Source organism: Salmo trutta, chromosome 3, assembly GCF_901001165.1.
Source record: "Salmo trutta chromosome 3, fSalTru1.1, whole genome shotgun sequence".
Taxonomy (NCBI): Eukaryota; Metazoa; Chordata; class Actinopteri; order Salmoniformes; family Salmonidae; genus Salmo; species Salmo trutta.
The window spans coordinates 55,539,771-55,564,395 of NC_042959.1; the positions used below are offsets into that span (position 1 = coordinate 55,539,771).

Genomic DNA, 24,625 nt, shown 5'->3' on the forward strand with positions numbered 1-24,625 from the left:
ATAGTGGACGTTTGCAGCAGGCAAAGTAAACAGAACATCATGTGCTCTTGTCTTGGACAAGTCATATGACTTCCCTCGCGTTGATTATGGTAGCTTAAAAGTGGAGTGAGGCAGGCGCACACTTTTAATGTCTATGCTATCATATGGCAACACTTTCAGTGAATAGTCACTTTGCGGTGCTCCTGATATGGCTTGGTATTTGGATGTCGGAGTGCAACAATATTGGGTAAGGGCCGTCGTTTCTAGCTCGCTAGCAAAACTTTCACAATCAGACTCAGAAGTTAACAAGCGCTAGCCTGCTAGCTAGTTAGCTAGGTTGGCTGTGCTTGTGCTGCTGTCTCAAGGAGGCAGACTAGAATCTTGTTAGGACAGCCTGTGAGGAGCACTTATCTGACTTCGTAGTCCCGTGTAGTTAAATTGGTAGAGCATGGTTCTTGCATTTCCAGGTTTGTAGGTTCTATTCCAAAGGGGGACCAATATGAAAAGGTATGGACTGAAATGTAAAATGTATGAGGGTAAGTTAGTAATTCCCTGCCTATGTTCCGACAGGTTTTGGGATTATAAACTAACCAACTAATGCATTCATAATTTGGTCAGTTATAGCCAGCCAGTTGCTTGTTATGTTTATCTGTAGCAGTGGCAGCAGTAAAGTGCAAAGTCATTCTTGTCTCTGACAGCAGAGATAACGGTATGCTGTCCCTTTGTGAATATAGTCAAGTGAAGAAGTCTTTGGCACACTTTGCTTCACTACAAGCTGAGGACCCATCTGAAATACACACAGTGTATGTTTATTTCAGACTTCTTCACTTGACTATATTCACAAAGGGACAGCATACCGTTATCTCTGCTGTCAGAGACAAGAATGACTTTGCACTTTACTGCTGCCACTGCTACAGATAAACATTATAATCAAGCAACTGGCTGGCTATAACTGACCAAATTATGAATGCATTAGTTGGTTAGTTTATAATCCTGTCGGAACATAGGCAGGGAATTACTAATTTACCCTCATACATTTTACATTTCAGTCCATACCTTTTCATATTGGTATTTTTTTTGTACTTTGCTAATGTTAAATATGAGCATTTTTTTATGCATGAAATAACTCCTCCCCTATTCTTGACAAAATTATATTGTTATTATTTAAAGTACAAATCTGAAGTCCACGGTAAAGTACACGTCATTGCATTGAGGCAGAGATGTTAATTCTTTGAGCACAACCCATCTTGAAGTTTTCGGTAGTTGCATATAATCAACACTAGAGAGCAGTGTTGTGTAGTGCTGTGCTGTGCTTGTATCTCAAATTATATAAATCAATTCCTAGTAATCAATTCTCAAGTTTGTCTGGTTTTTACAGACCCTGTCTTTACTTTGTTACAACAACCTCTCCAGTGTTTCTCTCATCCTATCAACTAGCATAAGCTGTCATATGTTGTCTAATGTCATAGAATACCCATTTGAAGGTCTCAAGTTAAAGCTGCAAAAAATTTTACTTTTTGGGCGACCCCACAAAATTCACATAGAAATGAGTTATAGAGCTCATTGAAAGCAATTCTATGAAGCGGGAGATCAGTTATGTGCCCTATTTCTATGCTTTCTGTTTTAAAGTTTAAGTTTTGCATCTTTTACTATTGTTTTTGTACAACCAGCTTCAAACTGCTAAAAATACTGTTTTTGGAAAATATATTTCACAGCGGTTTAGATGGTACAATGATTCTCTACACTATACTTGCCTGTTTTTGTTACTTTAACTGAAATCAGGCGTGATATCTGCATAGTGCATCTTTATTAACCCTTACCTTTGTCACCAAATTGAAATGGCTTAAGCATTGAGACGTACCTAGGATCCCGGATAGCAAAGAACTTGGTCTGAAGTGGCCCAAGGCTTTTTCTTCTGGAAAACATATTTAGTCACATGACCAACACTCTTTTGACACATTGATGCACTGATAATAAGTAAATTGTTTGAGAGTGAAGTGTTTTTGGACTTAACTCAAATGTGTGACAAGTACTTTTACTTTAAAGAAAAAAGTTCAAAACATTTTCACTGCAGATCTTGATTTCTTTGAATGCAGTTTGTCTATTTTGCATCAAGTTTTTAGGCAATATGGACTCAGGATAAGTGTATCATCATGAGTAAATAAAGTTGAAACAACTGGATATTTGTTCTCCACAGTCCCTCATTGGACGATGACCTCCTATCACCGTACCCCTACGGCCATAGCCATGGACCCTCGCACTCCCACCGTCATGTCCGAGACTGCCAGTCCGTTGTCCATGGCAACGTCACCCACCAGACCTGGCCCGCCAGCAACCACACTGGGGTGACTGAGTCCAAAGTATTCATCTCTAACGTCCCTGGCACAACCCGATGGGTCACAGGTCAGTTGAGGAAATACTTATTTTGAAAATACCCCTAAAATTGCCCCATTTTAATTCTTTATGGCAAAATGTGTTATTTTCTTTGTTTCCATAGCTATTCAGCAGTTTAAACACCATACCCTTACAATATTAGGCTTTTGTCAAGTGAGATTCTGTTCCATTTTTTTTTGTGTATATAAACTCTAAAATTAAGAAATGATTTCCTCCCTGCCACAGGTCACATTACAGTGGTCCATGACCCCCTGAGGACGGTGTCTGTGCTGGAGCCTGGAGGGCCGGGGGGGTGCGGGATGAACCGGAGGGAGGCGGTGGAGGAAACTGCTAGAGTCGGCAGGTGTCTCTATGCCCAGAATGGAGGGTTCTTTGGTACTAAGACCGGGGAGTGTTTGGGGAATCTAGTGAGTGACGGGGTGCAAGTGAGGGACAGCAAAGGGTTGCAGAATGCCCAGTTTGGCATCAGGAGGGATGGGACACTGGTGTTTGGGTAAGAGCTGCCGGTCTCGTTGAATTTCCTTCTCAATATCTCTCTGTACCTCACCTTGAGCTCCATTTGTGGTTGTAATGTGTATAATTTCTAACAGAAATTTGGACTTCATGACTTTTTTTAGACATGCTGTCAAGCCTTGTAGTTGAGGTTGTGGAACACTGATCCTGTTATCATAAAATACAAAGGTCTTATGTTTATTTGATCAAACACAAAGCCCTTTATTACATGCTATGATTATTACTCATTCTAAATTATCGCAAGTCTCATCTCACTAACAGCAATGCTTCTTTGTTTCTCCATATGAAACTGTAATGAACTTCCACTAGCCAAACCTCCATGCCCAAATTAAGCCACCCAACAAAAACACGCACACGCCACAATAACCCAATCACGTAAATGACGTCTACTTTGGAACATAACCTATTAGATTAGAAAGGTACTTCCTGTTCCCTGGAAAAGTGTGTTGTGTTGACCTGTGAGTCATTCCGTGTAGAGTATTGGCTCTACCTTGGAATTTCCTGTTTCCCAGATAATGGTGTTTACGTTCATGTATGTTTGAGGGGGAAAAATAAGAGCAGTGAAAAAAGCAGTGGTCCCTAAACCGATAAAACCAGCCACCTGAACAGGCGGCTGCTTGGTTGTTGTGTAGTGGCTAATATTGTATGGGCAGAATCACCAAACCATTCACTGTGTCCAATGTGCCCCCCACATCTCATTCCCCCTATAGATTTTTCATAGACTAGAGCCCGAGGGCTTTGAACACTAAGCTATTTAACTGTCACAAATTGAAGTACAAACATTTCTTGTGGGGCCAACAAAGCTAGCCAGGTGAAAACACTGTACAGAGATTCAGGATGCACTTGAGCTTTTCGCTGACTCAGCCAACATGTTTTATCTCACCAGATTGCTGAATGTACCCTTTTTAACATGAGTATCGAAGCATGTGATCTCATGAGTACCTTGTTCCACAGTTGGTTATTCCTTTCTTGAGATATGACTGACTGGTGTTATTTGATGCTGTTTGGGGATAACTTTACATTTTCCTCATCTTTGTCCCTGATTTTTCCCTCTACATCCTGTTTCTCTACTTCTTTCTGTCTCAAGTTATCTCTCTGAGGAGGACGTTAAGGATGAAGCCAACCCCTTTGTGCAGTTGGTCAGTGGGGTGGTGTGGCTGCTCCGAAACAGCCAGGTCTACATTAACCAGAGCATAGAGGCTGAGTGTGACGCGACACAGGAGACGGGTAGCTACTGCAGGATACTGAGGATGTCTTCAACTTAGCCATACTTACTTAAAATGCTAGAGATATGTGTAGTTAGTTAGTATTGACATCTTGTAATATTACTTTAGGTAAAAGTCTCCATTAAGTGCACATCTAGCATCGGCTTACTCAACCATTAGATTAGGAAGTAAAAAGCAGGACTGGCCTTACGTCAGCACTTAGTGGTAACATTGTCATAGACTTGATGTAGAAATCTGTTTTTGGCTTCACGTCACTAGTATAACATGGCCATTTAAAACATCATGGAGTTGTCATAATACACAATAAAAAATACATTTAGAAATATGAAGAGAAATTGCATATGGCACAATTGACAAATGCATATGGTGAAACCTTGTTTGCCCGTTCTGGCTATGTAAAAACAACAATGATGTATTCATTGTTGTTTTTAAATTCAGCCAGTAATATTCAATTTTCATGCATTTGATTCCGCAGGGAATTTCCGCCGTTTTGTGGATGTGGTGTCGGCCAGGACAGCGGTGGGTCACGATGAGGAGGGGAAACTAATCCTGTTCCACATAGACGGACAGACGGACCACAGAGGGTAAGAATGGACAAGAGATGAGGATTTGAGAAGAGGGTAAGGAGATAGAAAGGGTGGAAAATAATACAGGTGTAATTGGATGAGGGTGGAAAAAGTGGAGAGTATTGTGGGAGTCAGGAGAGGGAATACAGTGGGAGGGAGAGAAACTGGTTGGTCAAAGTGATGGAGAGTGAAAGGAATGCGAGACCATGCAGGTTTGATTGGAGGCAGAAGTGGGGCCATTTAGGCATATGAAGGGAGATTGGGCTACAGTGAGGGGGAAAAAGTATTTGATCCCCTGCTGAATTTGTACGTGTGCCCACTGACAGAGAAATGATCAGTCTATAATTTTAATGGTAGGTTTACTTGAACAGTGAGACAGAATAACAACAAAAAAATCCAGAAAAACGCATGTCAAAAATGTTATAGAATGATTTGCATTTTAATGAGGGAAATAAGTATTTGACCCCTCTGCAAAACATGACTTAGTACTTGGTGGGAAAACCCTTGTTGGCAATCAGAGGTCAGACATTTCTTGTAGTTGGCCACCAGGTTTGCACACATCTCAGGAGGGATTTTGTCCCACTCCTCTTTGACGTTTGGCAACTCGAACCTTCAGCTCCCTCCACAGATTTTCTATGGGATTAAGGTCTGGAGACTGGCTAGGCCACTCCAGGACCTTAATGTGCTTCTTCTTGAGCCACTCCTTTGTTGCCTTGGATGTGTGTTTTGGGTCATTGTCATGGTGGAATACCCATCCACGACCCATTTTCAATGCCCTGGCTGAGGGAAGGTGGTTCTCACCCAAGATTTGACGGCACATGGCCCCGTCCATCGTCCCTTTGATGCGGTGAAATTGTCCTGTCCCCTTAGCAGAAAAGCACCCCCAAAGCATAATATTTCCACCTCCATGTTTGATGGTGGGGATGGTGTTCTTGGGGTCATAGGCAGCATTTCTCCTCCTCCAAACATGGCGAGTTGAGTTGATGCCAAAGAGCTCCATTTTGGTCTCATTTGACCACAACACTTTCACCCAGTTGTCCTCTGAATCATTCAGATGTTCATTGGCAAACTTCAGACGGGCATGTATATGAGCTTTCTTGAGCAGGGGGACCTTGCGGGCGCTGCAGGATTTCAGTCCTTCACGGCGTGGTGTGTTACCAATTGTTTTCTTGGTGACTATGGTCCCAGCTGCCTTGAGATCATTGACAAGATCCTCCCGTGTAGTTCTGGGCTGATTCCTCACTTTTCTTTATGATCATTGCAACCCTACGAGGTGAGATCTTGCATGGAGCCCCAGGCCGAGGGATATTGACAGTTCTTTGTGTTTCTTCCATTTGGGAATAATCGCACCAACTGTTGTCACCTTCTCACCAAGCTGCTTGGCGATGGTCTTGTAGCTCATTCCAGCCTTGTGTAGGTCTACAATCTTCTCCCTGACATCCTTGGAGAACTCTTTGGTCTTGGCCATGGTTGAGAGTTTGGAATCCGATTGCTTCTGTGGACAGGTGTCTTTTATACAGGTAACAAACTGAGATTAGGAGCACTCCCTTTAAGAGTGTGTTCCTAATCTCAGCTCGTTACCTGTATAAAAGACACCTGGGAGCCAGAAATCTTTCTGATTGAGAGGTGGTCAAATACTTATTTCCCTCATTAAAATGCAAATAAATGTATATAAAAAATTGACATGCGTTTTTCTGGATTTTTTGGCTGTTATTCTGTCTCTCACTGGTCAAATAAACCTACCATTAAAATTATAGACTGATCATTTCTTTGTCAGTGGGCAAACGTACAAAATCAGCAGGGGATCAAATACTTTTTTCCCTCATTGTAAGTAAAAAGGCTCTGAACAATTCTATTCATCTGGCTTTCTCTGCACCGTTGCAATGAACAAATTACCTTATTGACCTAGAGTTTCATGAGTTTGTTAAAGACATGGCTTTGGAAAGACCACAAGGGGACATGTCTGTTCATGTCCATGGCCTCTCCACTCAATATCAGGCCATATAAAGTCAATAAATCTTATCTAGTAGGCACAGTCTCTCGGTGCATATCAGACCAACCATTGACCTTCTCCAATGAATTTACCTTATTTTTCACACAATCGACATTGCTTCAGAAGTCCTTATGCATTTGTTTTGATTTAAATGCAAGCACCTTCCTCTATGGCCTTATGGTACAGTACTGTACTAGTGGTTTTGTACCAATTGTTCTCTCCTCTCTTTAGTATGAATCTTTGGGAGGTGGCAGATTTTCTGAAAGGTCAGGGGGTCATCAATGCCATCAACCTGGATGGGGGGGGTTCCTCCACTTACGTGGCGAACGGCTCATTGGCCAGCTACCCCTCGGACCACTGGTAAGCCAATCAGAAAGCTCATGTCACATGTTCATTGCAATGACATTACAAGGTTTATGGAGCTGCTTTTTGTGGCTTTTATTTTAGTCAAATGTTGTTGCTGTTTGACACACTGTAAATTATAATATTCATTCTCTCACCTGCTCTTTCTTTGTCTCCATGCTCCCCATCCCCCCTCTATTCCCTCCTTCAGTGTCTCAGACCCCATGTGGCGCTGCCCTCGGCGGATCTCCACCATCCTGTGCGTCCACCAGCCCCAGTGTCAGCCTGAGGACTGCAGCGGGCACGGGACGTGCATCAATGGGCACTGCCAATGCCAGGAGGGCTGGAGTGGGACTGGCTGTGACACCCTGGTGTGCCAACCGCCCACCTGTGGTGCCCACGGTGTCTGTACACAGGGTGAGTGAGGAGTGGGTACAGTTGTTCTCTCCTCTCGAGTTCTGAACCAGCTCTCTGAGGTTACAATGAAACGCCTCTCTCTCCTATTTCTTTCTCGATTCTCTTTCTTATCTCATCCCTCTCTCCTGGTGCAGATGGCTGTGCGTGTGACGCTGGATGGAGAGGGGAGAACTGCAGCCAAGGTAATCAGCCTCTCGCTCTCTCGCTCTCTCTGGCTTGGTTTGTTTACACAACAAGTCTGTCATTTCTCCTGGTGTGAAACCTGTTGCTTGTCCCCAGGACCCTATGATTTGTGAAGAATGTGCTCTGTCGAGCTTTGGCAATTACGGTTGGTAGTTATAACTTCCACATTCCAGGGCAGTACTTTAACACCTCCTAGCCTCACATTTTCTTTCACTCACTGCACCTTCTCCCAACCCAATGGCCCTATAATACACTCCTTACTTTCCTGACCAAACCTGTATCCTACATAATACTGTATACAATGACGTCTTGTCCTCATATCTTGTAATACTTCCTCCAAAATCTACAGTATCTGACCGTCCACCTATCACAGCTTACTAGTGTCTTTTAACTTATTTTCTCTCTCTCGCTCAGTGTGTGATTTGGGTTTCTATGGCGACGGCTGCAACCAGACATGCACCTGCACTAACGGGGGCTCATGTGACACTGTTCACGGTGGCTGCAGCTGCCCCATTGGTTTCCATGGCGACTCCTGTGAACAAGGTGTGTTGCTAGTAGTGCGGCAGGATAAGTGTGTAACCCTGATTGATTGGTGTACACCTAAAACAACCTTTACGACCCTCCAAAGCAAATTCGTAATCCCCTATCAGTCCCTAATTTCTCTTTCACATTCCCAGACTTTCCCTCACCTGTTTTAGTAATAGCACCTTGGCGCACTTCCAATGTTATGCCTTATTCCCAGTCTCACAGGGATAACGGTGAGCAACAAAAGCTTTCCCAGTGCTCTGGCTAGAACATTCCCTCTGTACGACTTCTGCCAATAGTCTTGCTCCAAATCTCTGAATGAGAACTGCTGGAACACATTAACCCTAATATGCTAAGCCTTCGTTATATCACTTCCTTGGCCCTCTGATGTCCAAATCCTGGACTGAATACCTGTGGCTTTGGAGATTAAATGAAGTTATTGTTGATTTCTTATTGTCTGTCAGAGTTGTTAAACTCTTCATGTTCATCAATGCTGTAGTTCCCATGTATTATGGACTAGCTTACATGTGACAATTACATATTGTGAACAGTATCTTAAAATCCCTAAGAAGGTCTATGAAACCAAAACATTGGTTCTAACCCCGGATGTTGCAAGCTAGATCAGTGGTTTTCAGCAGGGAAGTTTCTTTACATTAAAGCTTTATTGTATTTTCCAGTGACATCTCATCCTGTTTCCTTGGTGTCTCTCACATCACTTCCTGTGTTCCCCTCAGAGTGTCCTCTGGGTTTGTACGGGCTGGACTGTGGGAAGGAGTGCCAGTGCCAGGACATGTGCCCATGTGACCCGGTCACAGGAAGCTGCAATGCCCTGTTCCAGGGAGAGAAGAACCAGAGCATACACAGAGGTATGGAACCACCTGTAACTCCCCCGCCTGCTCAGAGCTCTAGTAGTTGCAGTAACTAAACGGATCACAACATACTGCATAAAGAGGTTACAAGCCTCTTCATGTCTGCATCTCAGTCTCTAATGAGTACTAATAGTTTCATAATTGTCGTCCTGTAAAGTGTCTTGTACAGTATGTGGACCACTTCATTCTAAGCGTTGGTCCTGGTCAGTCCCTGGATGGGAGACCAGATGCTGCTGGAAGTGGTATTGGAGGGCCAGTAGGAGGCACTCTTTCCTCTGGTCTAAAAAAAATATCCCAATGCCCCAGGGCAGTGACACTGCCCTGTGTAGGGTGCCGTCTTTCGGATGGGACGTTAAACGGGTGTCCTGACTCTCTGAGGTCATTAAAGATCCCATTGCACTTATCGTAAGAGTAGGGGTGTTAACCCTGGTGTCCTGGCTAAATTCCCAATCTGGCACTCATACCATCACGGCTGTCTAATCATCCCCAGCTTACAATTGGCTCATTCATCCCCCTCCTCTCCCCTGTAACTATTCCCCAGGTCGTTGCTGTAAATGAGAATGTGTTCTCAGTCAACTTACCTGGTAAAATAAAAAATAAAAGCCTGCTAGCATAGGTTTTCTCCCAAACATGACTTGTCTGTTTTATTGGTTCCCCATCATTACATGGTACAGACATTCAGGATATGTTTCAGTTGGCTGTATGTAGTCTAGGGCTGTCCCCGACTAAAAAAATCTTGGTCGACTGAAGTCTGTTCTTTCGACCAATCGATTGGTTGACATTTTTAAACATGCATTTCTCCATATAGACACATCCTATGTATTTTGTTAAAATCAACTTTATGCATTCAGCTTGTCTGATACTTTAAGCTCACGGTTTGATGAAATCGGACACAAATGACTCAAGATGGAGCCAGACATCTAGATAACCAGAAGAAACAATCTTAACCTGACCCAACCATCCTCTTCCCTCTCCTGATGGCTTTTGCAGATTCTGCCATTACTCTCCTGAAGTTGTTGGTAATAGGCTACACGAGGAGTCGGCAACCTTTTTTCATGTGGAATGCCAATTTATCTTACCATTTCTACCGATCTGTGTGCCAGTTATGGTTTTCATATGCACATTTTATAATAACGTCTTCATATCTCAATCATTGTCATCAAAATGATATCTAAATTAAAATGATACAAACCTAAAAAGTAACTTCTATTGCCATTGGCCAACTATGTAAAAATAGCCTACATAAAGTCAACAAATAAAAACATTGCAGCCTGCTGATATAAAATATCCTATAAATCACACTGGCTATGCATGGCCTGTCTGCAATGAACTTGAAACATTTTTATCAACTATTAACTTGGGTCTGGTCTGAAGCTTGCTCTAGCAAACTTGCAACATTGTATAAAATATTCTGGGCCCTCAGTTTCCTGCTCCAGTGAGCTCGGGACAGACACCGCTGTAGGCTATTTGCTCAAGTGATAAGAAGCAGTGCTTGACGTGGGCAGGAGCTCACCGGAGCGGAGTACCAACACCTCAAATGTCCTACTGCTTGAGCTCCTGTTCCTCTTATAGAATAGTAGCTCAAAAGTATAGTGGAGCTCCTGCACCTAAATATAAACAGTACCAGCACCCAAAATGGGACCGGGACCTATTTCAGTCTAAGTCAACCACTGATGAGAAATAATCAGGTAGACCTATTTAGTGATGTTTCTACTGGATCAGAGCATGACATTTTTCCATTCACACTAAGTGGTATTTGAAAGGGAGAGCGCTGGAAAGATTTTTCAAATGCATTGAGGAACTATTGTGATTCTCAATGGATGTTAAAACAGACTTTGTTTGCTTGCTGTTTGAGGTGAAAACATTACTTTGAGAAGCTCCACAGCTCATTAGTGGTGGTGAGTTAAGCCAATCAGAAATGCTATCAGATCCCCAAATTTGTGAGCAGGCCAGGTAGCCTATAGGACTACTTCTAAGTGTAATCAGGTGCACGTCCTTACTCAACATTGACAGGAGGGAGTGCTCCAAACAAAAGACAATGACTAAATTGGATTGGCAAAACTCGTAATGAAATAAACCAACTTGTTCCTCACAAGTGTTGCATAGGTTGTGTGCTCTGCAAACATTGTGTCCACTCCGACAATGAGGACGGTAAAAGGAATAATCTATTGAATGCATTAACAGAAATTACCATAGCTGGGGGCGTCATGATCAAGCCGACGTCTGCATTGGCCTTACAGCGTTTACGGTGAATCGGCCTCTGCAGAAGTCATGGCGTTCACGCTTCGCAGCGCAGTGCAGAGCTGTTGTGAAGGAAGTAGTACAGCTCCCATCTACCGTCAACCAATCATGTCAATGCGGAGCTATACAGGGCCCTCCGCATTGGTTCATTTGGGTGGTGCATGGTCGCTGCATGCCTCCGGAGGCTCCGTAATTGCGTCACACCCTCCATACGGAGCCTTCGACCACATTTCGGATCTAGCATAAATTGGCTTTTAGTCTAGGCCTCTGCAATTGTTTAGTTCACTGAGGTGTGTGTGATACACGCATGCTACTGGTTGACCAACAGCCTGTCAACTAATTGGGGTCCGCCCTAATGTAGTTGCCCTGTGTGTCTAGTGTTCTGTGTTCTCATTGTAGTACAAATCAGGAAGGTTTATCTCTGAGATGATCTGAGCTGTCCCAGCACACCAGACTCATTTCCCTTCAATGTATTTCCTCATTTTATGTCTTCACCCCTTTTGTTCCTGTCTGTCATTTTACCTCCCTCCTTGTTCGTTACTTGTTGGTCTTGCTTTCTCAATTCAATTCAAGGGCTTGCCAAAGCAAGTGAAATAGATAAACAAAAGTGAAATAAACAATCAAAAATAAACATTAGACTCAAGTTCCAAAGGAAGAGACATTTCAAATGTCATATGGCTATATGCAGTGTTGTAACGATGTACAAAAGGGAAAATAATAATTTACAATTGTGTTTGTTCTTCACTGGTTGCCCTTGCGGCAACAGGTCACAAATATTGCTGCTGTGATGGCACACTGTGGTATTTCACCCAATATATTTGAGAGTTTATCAATTTGAGTTTTCTAGTTTTTTGCTGGTCTGTGTAATGTGAGGGAAATATGTCTGTTGTCATACATTTGGCAGGAGGTTAGGAAGTGCAGCTCAGTTTCCACTTCATGATGTGGGCAGTGTGCACATAGCCTGTGTTCTCTTGAGAGCCAGGTCTGCCTACGGTGGCCTTTCTCAGTAGCAAGGCTATGCTCACATAGTCAAAGCTTTCCTTAATTTTGTGTCAGTCAGTGGTCCGGTATTCTGCCACTCTGTACTCTGTTTAGGGCCAAATAGCATTCTAGTTTGCACTTCTTTTTTTATTATTAATTATTTGACACATTGGAAATAATTATTTTTGTTTTCTCATGATTTGGTTGGGTCTAATTGTGTTGGACCAGCTTGCTTAGGGGACTCTTCTCCTCCATGTTGATTTTTCTGTAGGTGAAGACTTTGTTATGGAAGGTTTGGTAATCACTTGGTCTCTGTCTGTATCTACCCCTCCCTTACTCTGCTGGTTGTGTCCATATGTAGGGCATAGCAGGGATGTGTTCATGAGCTCTCCTAAACAATGACAGGCCCGTGCAGACTGGAATCTCACTCCTCAGCACACCACTTTGGTTTACTTTAGTTATCTGTGTGATCCACCATCTCTATTTAGTCTAGTTCTATGTTGGTGGCGTTTTTATGTTTGGGGGTTGGAACATCAACGCCACACTACACTGACTCATTCCCTTTCATTCTAGTGTGTTCTCACTCCCGCACTCCTTCATCCCATGTCCTCCAAGGTTGATCGCCCCTTTCAGTCTCTGAGCATAGCCCAGGACTGTGCTCCTTATCAGGTTGATGAGCTGATTGGCCCTCACATCATACTACACCGGCTCCGACGCTCGTCGGATGTGGCAGGGCTTGCAAACTATTAGACTACAAAGGGAAGCACAGCCGCGAGCTGCCCAGTGACACGAGCCTACCAGACGAGCTAAATCACTTCTATGCTCGCTTCGAGGCAAGCAACACTGAGGCATGCATGAGAGCATCAGCTGTTCCAGACGACTGTGTGATCACGCTTTCCGTAGCATACGTGAGTAAGACCTTTAAACAGGTCAACATTCACAAGGCTGCATGGCCAGATGGATTACCAGGACGTGTGCTCTGGGCATGTGCTGACCAACTGGCAGGTGTCTTCACTGACATTTTGAACATGTCCCTCATTGAGTCTGTAATACCAACATGCTTCAAGCAGACCACCATAATCCCTGTGCCCAAGAACACAAAGGCAACCTGCCTAAATGACTACAGACCCATAGCACTCACGTCCATAGGCATGAAGTGCTTTGAAAGGCTGGTAATGGCTCACATCAACACCATTATCCCAGAAACCCTAGACCCAGTCCAATTTGCATACCGCCCAAACAGATCCACAGATGATGCAATCACTGTTGCACTCCACACTGCCCCTTCCCACCTGGACAAAAGGAACACCTATGTGAGAATGCTATTCATTGACTACAGCTCAGCGTTCAACACCATAGTGCCCTCAAAGCTCATCACTAAGCTAAGGAACCTGGGACTAAACACCTCCCTCTGCAACTGGATCCTGGACTTCCTGACGGGCCGCCCCCCAGGTGGTGAGGGTAGGTAGCAACACATCTGCCACGCTGATCCTCAACACTGGAGCTCCCCAGGGGTGCGTGCTCAGTCCCCTCCTGTACTCCCTGTTCACCCACGACTGCATGGCCAGGCACGACTCCAACACCATCATTAAGTTTGCTGACGACACAACAGTGGTAGGCCTGATCAATGACGAGACAGCCTATAGGGAGGAGGTCAGAGACCTGGCTGGGTGGTGCCTCTACACCAGGCGGTGTCAGAGGGAGGCCCTGAAAATTGTCAAAGACCCCAGCCACCCCAGTCATAGACTGTTCTCTCTACTATCGCATGGCAAGGGGTACCGTAGTGCGAATTCTAGGACAAAAGGCTTCTCAACAGTTTTTACACCCAAGCCATAAGACTCCTGAACAGGAAACCAAATGGTTACCCGGACTACTTGCATTGTGTGCCTGCCCCCCCCCCCCCCCCCCCACCACACTCTCTGTTTATCTTATATGCATAGTCACTACATTCATGTACATACTACCTCAATTGGCCCGACCAACCAGTGCTCCCGCACATTGGCTAACCGGGCTATCTGCATTGTGTCCCACCACCCACCAACCCCTCTTTTTACACTACTGCTACTCTCTGTTCATTATATATGCATAGTCACTTTAACCATACCCACATGTACATACTACCTCAATAAGCCTGACTAACCGGTGTCTGTATATAGCCTTGCTACTCTTATTTTCAATGTCTTTTTACGGTTTTATTTCTTTACTTACACACACACACCTTTTTTGTCCGCACTATTGGTTAGAGCCTGTAAGTAAGCATTTCACTAAGGTCTACACCTGTTGTATTCGGAGCACGTGACAAACTTTGATTTTTTACTGACTGCTTGGCTGCCACTTACAACACACGTGTAGGAGTTTAAAATATTTAGATCCCTGTAAAAGAGGTGGGAGGCAGAGTGGTGTAGGGGTGCTTAATCAAGTCGTGTTGGTATGTATGTCACAAACTAGAGTAACCCTAACAAATCCCCAGTCCTCTACATAAATACAGTTGAAGTCGGAAGTTTACATACACTTAGGTTGGAGTCATTAAAACTCGTTTTTCAACCACTCCACAAATTTCTTGTTATCAAACTATAGTTTTGGCAAGTCAGTTAGGACATCTACTTTGTGCATGACACAAGTAATTTTTCCAACAATTATTTACAGACAGTGAATTATAAGTGAAATGATCTATCACAATTCCAGTGGGTTAGAAGTTTACATACACTAAGTTGACTGTGCCTCTAAACAGCTTGGAAAATTCCAGAAAGGGATGTCATGGCTTTAGAAGCTTCTGATAGGCTAATTGACGTCAATTGGAGGTGTACCTGTGGATGTATTTCAAGGCCTACCTTGAAACTCAGTGCCTCTTTGCTTGACATCATGGGAAAATAAAAAAAATCAGCCAAGACCTCAGAAAAAATATTGTAGACCTCCACAAGTCTGGTTCATCCTTGGGAGAAATTTCCAAATGCCTGAAGGTACTAGGTTAATCTATACAAACAATAGTACGCAAGTATAAACACCATGGGACCACGCAGCCGTCATACCGCTCAGGAAGGAGACGCGTCCTGTCCTAGAGATTAACGCACTTTGGTGTGAAAAATGCAAATCTTTCCCAGAACAACAGCAAAGGACCCTGTGAAGATGCTGGAGGAAACGGGTACCAAAGTATCTATATCCACAGTAAAACGAGTCCTATATCGACATAACCTGAAAGGCAGCTCAGCAAGGAAGAAGCCACTGCTCCAAAACTGTCATAAAAAAAGCTAGACTACAGTTTGCAACTGCACATGGGGACAAAGATTGTACTTTTTGAGAGAAATGTCCTCTGGTCTAATGAAACAAAAATAGAACTGCTTGGCCATAGTGACCATCGTTATGTTTGGAGGAAAAAGGGGCGAGGTTTGCAAGCCGAAGAACACCATTCCAACCGTGAAGCACGGGGGTGGCAGCATCATGTTGTGGGGGTGCTTTGCTGCAGGAGGGACTGGTGCACTTCACAAAATAGAAGGCATCATGAGGTAGGAAAATTATGTGGATATATTGAAGCAACATCAAGACATCAGTCAGGAAGTTAAAGCTTGGTCGCAAATGGGTCTTCCAAATGGACAATGACCTCAGGCATGCTTCCAAAGTTGTGGCAAAATGGCTTAAGGACCACAAAGTCAAGGTATTGGAGTGGCCACCACAAAGCCCTGACCTCAATCCCATTGTAAATTTGTGGGCAGAACTGAAAAAGCTTGTGTGAGCAAGGAGGCCTACAAACCTGACTCAGTTACACCAGCTCTCAGGAGGAATGGGCCAAAATTCACCCAACTTATTGTGTGAAGCTTGTGGAAGGCTACCCAAAACATTTGACCCAAGTTAATGAATTTAAAGGCAATGCTACCAAATACTGAGTGTATGTAGACTTCTGACCCACTGGGAATGCGATGAAAGAAATAAAAGCTGAAATCATTCTCTCAACTATTATTCTGACGTTCCTCATTCTTAAAATAGTGGTGATCCTAACTGACCTAAGACGGGACATTTTTACTAGGATTAAACGTCAGGAATTGTGAAACTGAGTTTTCAATGTATTTGGCTAAGGTGTATGTAAACTTCCAACTTCAACTGCACATATCAAGTTTCACATCTTAATAGCTTGTTTGCAATGTTCCTTGTGTTTACGCTAGTATGTAAATGTAGAGTGCCTTCAGGAAGTATTCATACCTTTTATTCCACATTTTGTTGTTACAGCCTGAATTTAAACCGGATTGAATACATTTTAATTTTGTCACCCATCTACACACAATACCCCATAATGGCAAAGTGAAAACAACATTTTTTGACATTTCTGGAAATGTATTGACAATTAAATACAGAAATATCTAATTTACATAAGTATTCACACCCCTGAGTCAATACTTTGTAGAAGCATATTTGGCAGTGATTACAACTGTCTTTCTGGGTTAGTCTATGGGCTTTCCACACCTGGATTGTGCAGTATTTGCCCATTTTTATTATTTTCAGAAGTCTTCAAGCTCTGTCAAATTGGTTGTAGGTCATTGTTAGACGACAATTTTCAGGTTTTGCCTTATATTTAATTCAAAACTAACTCGGCCACTTAGGAACATTCACTGTCTTCTTGGTAAGCAACTCCAGTGTAGAATTTGTCTTGTGCTTTTAGGTTATTGTCCTGCTGAAAGGAAAATGAATCTACCAGTGTCTGGTGGAAAGCAGACAACCAGGTTTTCCTCTAGGATTTTGCCTGTGCTAAGATCATTCTGTTATTTTTTTTCTTCCTGAAAAGGTCCCCCAGTCCTTAACTATTACAAGCATACCCATAAGCTGATGCAGCCATGACTATGCTTGAAAATGGAGAGAGGTACTCAGTAATGTATTGGATTTGCCCCAAACATAACACTTTGTGTTCAATACAAAAAGTTAATTGCTTTGCCACATTCTTTGCACTATTATTTTAGTGCCTTGTTGCTAAAAGCATGCATGTTTTGGAATATTTTTTTTCTTTATACATTTATACATTTACGTCATTTAGCAGACGCTCTTATCCAGAGCGACTTACAGTAGTGAATGCATACATTTCATACTTTTTTTTTTTTTCCTGTGCTGGCCCCCCGTGGGAATCGAACCCACAACCCTGGTGTTGCAAACACCATGCTCTACCAACTGAGCTACAGGGAAGGCTTTACATGCTTCCTTTTCACTCTGTCAATTAGGTTAGTATTGTGGAGAATCTACAATGGTGAAAACTGAGGATGGATCAACAACAATCACAGCCATTAAACTCTGACTGTTTTGTTGGCCTCATGGTGAAATCCCTGAGCCTTTTCCTTCCTTTCTGGTAACTTAGTTAGGATGGACACCTGTGTGTTTGTAGTGACTATAGGTGTATTGATACACCATCCAAAGTGTAATTAATAACTTCACCATGCTCAAAGGGATATTCAATCTGTACCTTATTTAACTCGGCAAAAAAAGTAACGTCCCTTTTTCAGGACCCTGTCTTAAAAAGAGAATTTGTAACAATCCAAATAACTTCAGATCTTCATTGTAAAGGGTTAAAATGCTGTTTCCCATGCTTGTTCAATGAACCATAAACAATTAACATGCACCTGTGGAACGGTCGTTGAGACACGAGCACCTTACAGACGGTAGGCAATTAAGGTCACAGTTATGAAAACTTAGGCCACTAAAGAGGCCTTTCTACTGACTCTGGAAAAAAACCAAAAGAAAGATGCCCAGGGTCCCTGCTCTGCAAGGAGGCATGAGGACTGCAGATGTGGCCAGGGCAATAAATTGCAATGTCCATACTGTGAGACGCCTAAGACCGAGCTACAGGGAGACAGGACGTACAGCTGATCGTCCTCGCAGTGGCAGACCACGTGTAACAACACCTGCACAGGATCGATACATCTGAACATCACACCTGCAGTACAGGATGGCAACAACAACAGCCCAAGTTACACTAGGAACGCACAATCCCTCCATTAGTGCTCAGACTGTCGGCAATAGGCCGAGAGAGGCTGGACTGAGGGCTTGTAGGCCTGTTGTAAGGCAGGTCCTCACCAGACATCACCGGCAACAACGTTGCCTATGGGCACAAACCCACCGTCGCTGGACCAGACAGGACTGGCAAAAAGTGCTCTTCACTGACAAGTCGAGGTTTTGTCTCACCAGGGGTGATGGTCGGATTCACGTTTATCGTCGCAGGAATGAGCGTTACACCGAGGCCTGTACTCTGGAGCGGGATGGCATTTTTCTTTTATTGATTTTTTTTTAATTTTTTTTTTTTTTTTTTTTTTTATTAAAAAATTTGGGAGGTGGAGGGTCCGTCATGGTCTGGGGCGGCGTGTCACAGCATCATCGGACTGCCTGCAATGACAAGCTCAATCTCAACACTGTGTTACAGGGAAGACATCCTCCTCCCTCATGTGGTACCCTTCCTGCAGGTTCATCCTGATATGACCCTCCAGCATGACAATGCCACCAGCCATACTGCTCGTTCTGTGTGTGATTTCCTGCAAGACAGGAATGTCAGTGTTCTGCCACGGCCAGTCGAGCCCGGATCTCAATTCCATTGAGCACCCCCCCTCCCCCAGAAATGTCCGGGAACTTGCAGATGCTTTGGTGGAAGAGTGAGGTAACATCTCACAGCAATAACTGGAAAATCTGGTGATGTCCATGAGGAGGAGATGCACTGCAGTACTTAGTATCTGGTGTGGCCACCAGCTGCATTGACTTACTTTTGATTTTGACCCCCCCCCTTTGTTCAGGGACACATTATTCCATTTCTGTTAGTCACATGTCTGTGGAACTTGTTCAGTTTGTCTGTTGGTGAATCTTGTTATGTTTATACAAATATTTACACATGTTAAGTTTGCTGAAAATAAACAAACTTTTTTTTGCTGAGTTTGTTTTGCCATCTCCCAATAGGTGCCCTTTGTGAGACATTGGAAAACCTCCGTAGTCTTTGTGGGGGAATCTGTTTTTAAAATTCACTGCTCAACTGAGAGACCATACAATTATCTGTATGTGTGGGGTACAGAGATGAGGTAGTCATTCAAAATTCTTGTAAAACACTATTTCACACAATGAGTCCATGCATCTTATTATGTGAATTAAGAAAATGTGTTGTTACTCCTGAACTAATTTAACCTTGCACTAATAAAAAGGGGTTGAATATTTGTTGACTCAAGACATTTCAGCGTTTTCATTTTTTTATTAATTTGTAACAATTTCAAAAAACATAATTCCACTTGGAAAATATGGGGTAGTGTGTGTTTGTCACTGGCCTACAATCTAAAGGTAATCATTTTAAATTCAGGCTGTAACACAACAAAATGTGTAGTAAGTCACCTGGTGTGAATACTTTCTGATGGCCATGTTGAGGAATAACTAATTATCGTGTTTGTACTTTGATGCCCTTTTTTTTTTTTTTTTTTTTTTTTAAATTGTCACATCTTGTGCAGTCAAACAAGGAAGCTGAAGCGACCATCTATAGTTGGTATGATATTGTGTGTGTGTGTGTGTGTGTGTGTGTGTGTGTGTGTGTGTGTGTGTGTGTGGATGAGACTTTAGACATGAGTGGTTTCTGTAATTGCAGTTTCCACTGTTTCCACAGCTGGCCATTGTCTGGCCAATCAGATGTTTGCAATATGGAGTGAGGAGGAGGCACACAAATCCAAGCCTTATCTCTCTGAGTAAGTGCCAAAGGTCATTTCAGCTGAAACCCCTCCCTGCTGTTAACCACCTACAAATCAATCTAACTGCCCTCGCATGCACAGCCACTCTCCCTCCTTTGAATCCATCCGTCGCTCTCTTATTGTAAATTTAATGCAGATGAACATTGTGCAAAACACAGCTTTGCTATTTTTTCACAGCTTGGCTCAGACAGAGAAATGCATCACTTAATCATATGTAATGTCACGCCTCAGTGTGACAATAACAGCATGTCCACTGCTATGTTTGGTGATGTGCTAATATTTGCATGGACAAACAGTGGTCCAGACCTGTATTTAGCGGGCTTGACCCCTCCATACTCGTAAACACGTCACACAGACTGCAGGAGCCATACACATTTATTAACCCCCCTACCTTTCACATGCTAGTGAGGGATTGTTTTGAGTTGCTATGGTTTCAGCCACAGATGGAATGGGAGGTTGACGTTTGTTTATTCATTGATCATCTTTCTCTCCCTTTCTCAATTCCTCACATTTTTACTCATCGTCCTACAAATGTTCCTTTTTGGGGCCCATACCAATATCCATGAATCCTCTTCTGATAATAAAGATAAGTGGGTTAGATTTTTGGATTGGATATGTACACTTTCCAAGCTCTCTACACACCGCAAATACACTTTTCACTTCCGATGCCTAGCACCTGCTGTCTTCCATTTATCTCCCCTGTTCTCTCTTCTCATCGCTCCATCTGTCCACAGGCAGTGCTGGCTCATCGTCACTGGCCTGTTGACCTCTCTGCTGTTGGCCAGCCTGGTGGGTCACCTGATCATGTGTCGGCGGGCCGCGGCTCACCACCCCGGCCGTGTGGACTACTCCTACGTGCCACTGACAGAGATTGGTGCGAGCAGTTCAGGGGTCCGAGGGAAAGGGTCGCAACCCAGCAGAGGCGTATTCGAGATGGAGGACTCAGACTCCCAGGATGAACTGTGGTCGGGTCCGCGCTGAGGGAGGGTGATGGGGGACGGGTGGGAGTGAGCCTACCCTGTTAGGACTGTCTGGAGGAGCTATCGCTAACATATTGTAAAGAGGGAAGGAAGGTTCATATAGAGAATGGGTTGCAATCAATGAAGGAAAGGAAGAGATGGAGCCAGGGATAGAGAAGAGGTCAGAGCTGGAGTGCAGTGCAGAAAGGGGAAGGGAGGGTGTGACGACGAGGCCATCGGATGTTTCAAACTCTATCCCCTATTTGAAGAGGGCTATTTGTATTTTCCCTCCGGCTCATCAGCCACCATCTCGTTATCGAGATTGGATGTAAAGAAAGAGGAAAAACAGACTGAAAAGAAAGAGGAGGCATAGAAGTAAAAGGAGGAAGAAAGTAACTTCTCTCACCCTTGTTACTTTTTTATACTAAATGACTCTTTTATTGTCCTCCACTCTAGATTGTTCTAAGTGACAAAGAAGAAACAATATGCCAACATATTTGATTGTGACTAATATCAACAGTATGTTTCCATATAAGAATAGGTATTTTAAGGGGACATAAACAGAGAAGGGGATTCTGGGCCTTTTGTTGGCCACCCTGATGTTTGCCATCCTGTTCCACAAGCATGGGATAGATTTCTCCACTTGTTGCCATGAGAACAGACAAGGTAAGAACTTTGAACCCTAGCCAGGAAATCCCCAACGCTCCAACCCACTGAACCTTGTATTAATGGAGTCCACTTTATCAAATTATTCAATGTGAATGCACCCAGGTTCACTGGGATTGTTTTTAATATTTCCAAACTAGTTTTTTTCTGTGAAGGCATGTTTCCACCAGCCCTGTGAAGCACCTATTTTTGTAACTGTTCAGACAAACTGTTGAAATCATGTTTAAAGGTTGTCTGGGTGCCAAGTGTGCTTCTGGTTCAGCCAAAAGTTTCTAAGGCAGCAGTAGGGGTTTGAATGCAGAAGGAAGCATGTACCCAAACTAGTTTGACAGGTCCTCAGTGAGTTTATTTTTTTATTTTTTTTGTCTAACAGATTTTGTTTGTTTGTTGACTGCTCCTTGACCCCAATCTCAATTCTTTAACAGTTCATTCTAGTTATTTTTCAGTTGAGGTTTCTCACAGACGAGGAAATCCTTTATGACCTTTATCTCTTTTCCATATTATGAGAATTGTGTGGCGGCTTGGTGAGGTGGAGATTAGTGAGTTAGAGGGCCAATGAGACTATTGGGGTAGTATATGGTCATGTTGGGGGGATGTAAAGAAGGATGTATAGTTTTTTTTTTAAAACTGTGTGGAGATATTTATCTCACACTAAGGTTAGGATTCACTTTGAGACATACCAGGGGTTGTTATATTACAAGGCTGTGGGAGAACACTTGATGGGAAATGTGTTTTGTTGGAGGTCTTACGTGTGTATTTAACATACAGGTTACCAGATTGTGGTCTATATGGAGGCTGTTAGGGAGTTTGATTGTCCCACAGAGATGGCTAATGACTTGTGCTCAAAAACAGTGAAAGGTCTCTATACAGTGATAATGACTCACTGTGTGCTTGCGATGCTGTTGTTTGTATAGTTACCTATCTTGACTCGCACTTCCTTGAACTGGTGAAGAAAATGGTGGAATTTAATTTGCACTCACCAGTGAACGTCAGGCAAGGAAAAATGCAAATCAAGGTGATTGCTTGAATAGATGTTTGTTTCAATACATTTGAATGTTGGTGAGTTGCGAGACTGGTTTTGTTTGGTAAATTGTAGATGTTTTATTATGCTGCTTCTATGAGCTAGCTGGCCAACTAGAGGTACCCGGCATCACTACCCTGGAACATATATGCGGCAGGTTAGCCTAACGGTTAGAGGATTGGGCCAGTAACCGAAAGGTTGCTAGTTCGAATCTACGAGCCATCAAGGTGAAAAATCTCTGTCCTTGAGTTAGGCACTTAACCCGAATTGCTCCAGGGTCACCCTGGCCGTGACCCCACTCTCCGAGGGTGTCTTGGGAAGAGTTGGGATATGCAAAAAACTAATTTCCAATTCACACGTGTATTAATAGGACAAATATAGGCACCCACCAAATTATTTTTATTACATACTGTATGCTTGCTGTTAATGGGTCTTTCGCTTGAATGTCTTTTTTAATAGTCTTGGCATATTATAAAAAGTATTTAAATGTTTTATATTGTTTAGTTGTAGCCCAGCATGGGTTGTTATTGTCTGTGTTAACAAACCAGCCCTAGCCAGAGTCCGAGCCAGGCTGCGGTACACACCGGTAGCGTGTGCCGGACATAATTTGCAAACCGATTCTACATGTAGAATCTGTTCAGTTTGTATTTATTTTGAAAGGCGAATTGTGTAAGCTAGCTGTGCTTTGTAGTGACCACTGACTTGAGGGCCCTCTGGATTTCAGCCAGCCAGAGCAAGAATGACTGAGTGATGAAGAAGGGAGCTCCTTTACATAAACAGGAAGTGCACCTAGCATAATGCCAAATGATTGGGGGTTGATTTAATATATATTTGTTCAAAATTGGACTTCCTCTTTGTTTTACTCAGGCGATGACATAATTATGTTTAGTTCCCATCCAATAAGGGTCAGGAATTGATACTTCAATATTTATAAGTTTGATAATGTGTTGATATTTGTCAAGGAATGTATTTGATGCACTAGAGTCATGTATAGTGTTTAATCACAAACTAAAGTAAGAACTGAAACTGGTGTAAAAGTTTCCCATGATTGTGTTTCCTTCACTGTCGTTGTTGTGAATGACAACTCACATTCCTTGTCTACTTGAAACTTCTTGCTGTTAATATGCAAATGTCAAGAATTGAGAAAAACAGAATGCAGTGTAAGGTGGTTGGCATGTCACTGCTGAGTTTTAGTAAAGATTCTTTTTCACCAATAAAGCCTTTTTTTCAGTATCAATTTATTCTCTGGGCTAGGTTGGAACTATTTAGGCCTTAATTCATACACCTCATTCACAAGTGGTTTATTTTGGTGGACAAAGGAAGTAGCCTAGTCCGTAGGCTGCCTCCACAACCGCAATTAACTCATTTGATTTATTTTTATAATATCATGCGTCCGTTACATGTTGGTGTTCAACAGTCAACAAGGTTATTTTCCATGGGAGTGACTGACTGGTTGGCCCACCCGATCACTTGCTGACTCACCCATGTCTGCCCCGCCTTTTTCTCTGTCCTGTTCAGCTGATGCAATTCTTAAGAGGGATGTCACTCTCCCTCCCTGCATCTCTTTGCTCCTTATTTTGCTTGTTCCCTGTCCACCTCTTTTCCTCTCCCTTAATGTCCTCTCTGTGTTGTCCTATCATGTTCTTACTCCCGCTTATCTCCATTCATGACATGCCTTTCCCAGATTACCTAGAGTGTTCGTGACTTTACTTCAAAACAATAACTTAAGCATTCATTGTAAATATTGAATTTCTGTGTGCCTTCGCTTGAGTGTGTTTGTCTTTTTAAATTAGACTGGCAGGAAAGGTTACCCTCCCACAGCTACTTTGTGTTGGTTATAATTCACTTGTTTGCCTGTGAACTGTCACACCCTGGGTCAATGTTAATCAAACAGAACCGGATCCAAATTCTGTGTTTCACCTAATCATCGATCCTATCGCAGGTTATTATGGGTGTCAAACATACTGCAGTCTATGTGCGTCTTTCTCTTATGTTGTATATATTTGTCCATTCCTAAGGGACTGGGGAGGAAGAAAATGTGGCGGACCTATTTCACAAATTG

The 24,625-nt window shown here is 43.0% G+C and overlaps 1 protein-coding gene across 2 annotated transcripts; it reads left to right on the forward strand.

Moving 5' to 3' along the window:
* Nucleotides 1-47: 47 nt before the first annotated feature.
* Nucleotides 48-23,800, forward strand: nagpa (N-acetylglucosamine-1-phosphodiester alpha-N-acetylglucosaminidase). Of its 2 annotated transcripts, none has more exons than XM_029741191.1 (12): nucleotides 48-226; nucleotides 2,177-2,382; nucleotides 2,599-2,866; nucleotides 3,974-4,113; nucleotides 4,588-4,696; nucleotides 6,903-7,031; nucleotides 7,225-7,430; nucleotides 7,565-7,612; nucleotides 8,028-8,156; nucleotides 8,873-9,004; nucleotides 19,836-19,914; nucleotides 20,652-23,800. In XM_029741191.1, the coding sequence occupies exons 1-12, from the start codon at nucleotides 144-146 to the stop codon at nucleotides 20,896-20,898; spliced, it is 1,776 nt and encodes a 591-aa protein (XP_029597051.1). In that variant the 5' UTR covers nucleotides 48-143; the 3' UTR covers nucleotides 20,899-23,800. The 2 variants fall into 2 exon arrangements, with proteins under 2 accessions (XP_029597051.1, XP_029597058.1); XM_029741198.1 differs by lacking the exon at nucleotides 20,652-23,800 and adding an exon at nucleotides 20,504-20,645.
* The last annotated feature ends 825 nt before the right edge of the window (nucleotides 23,801-24,625 follow it).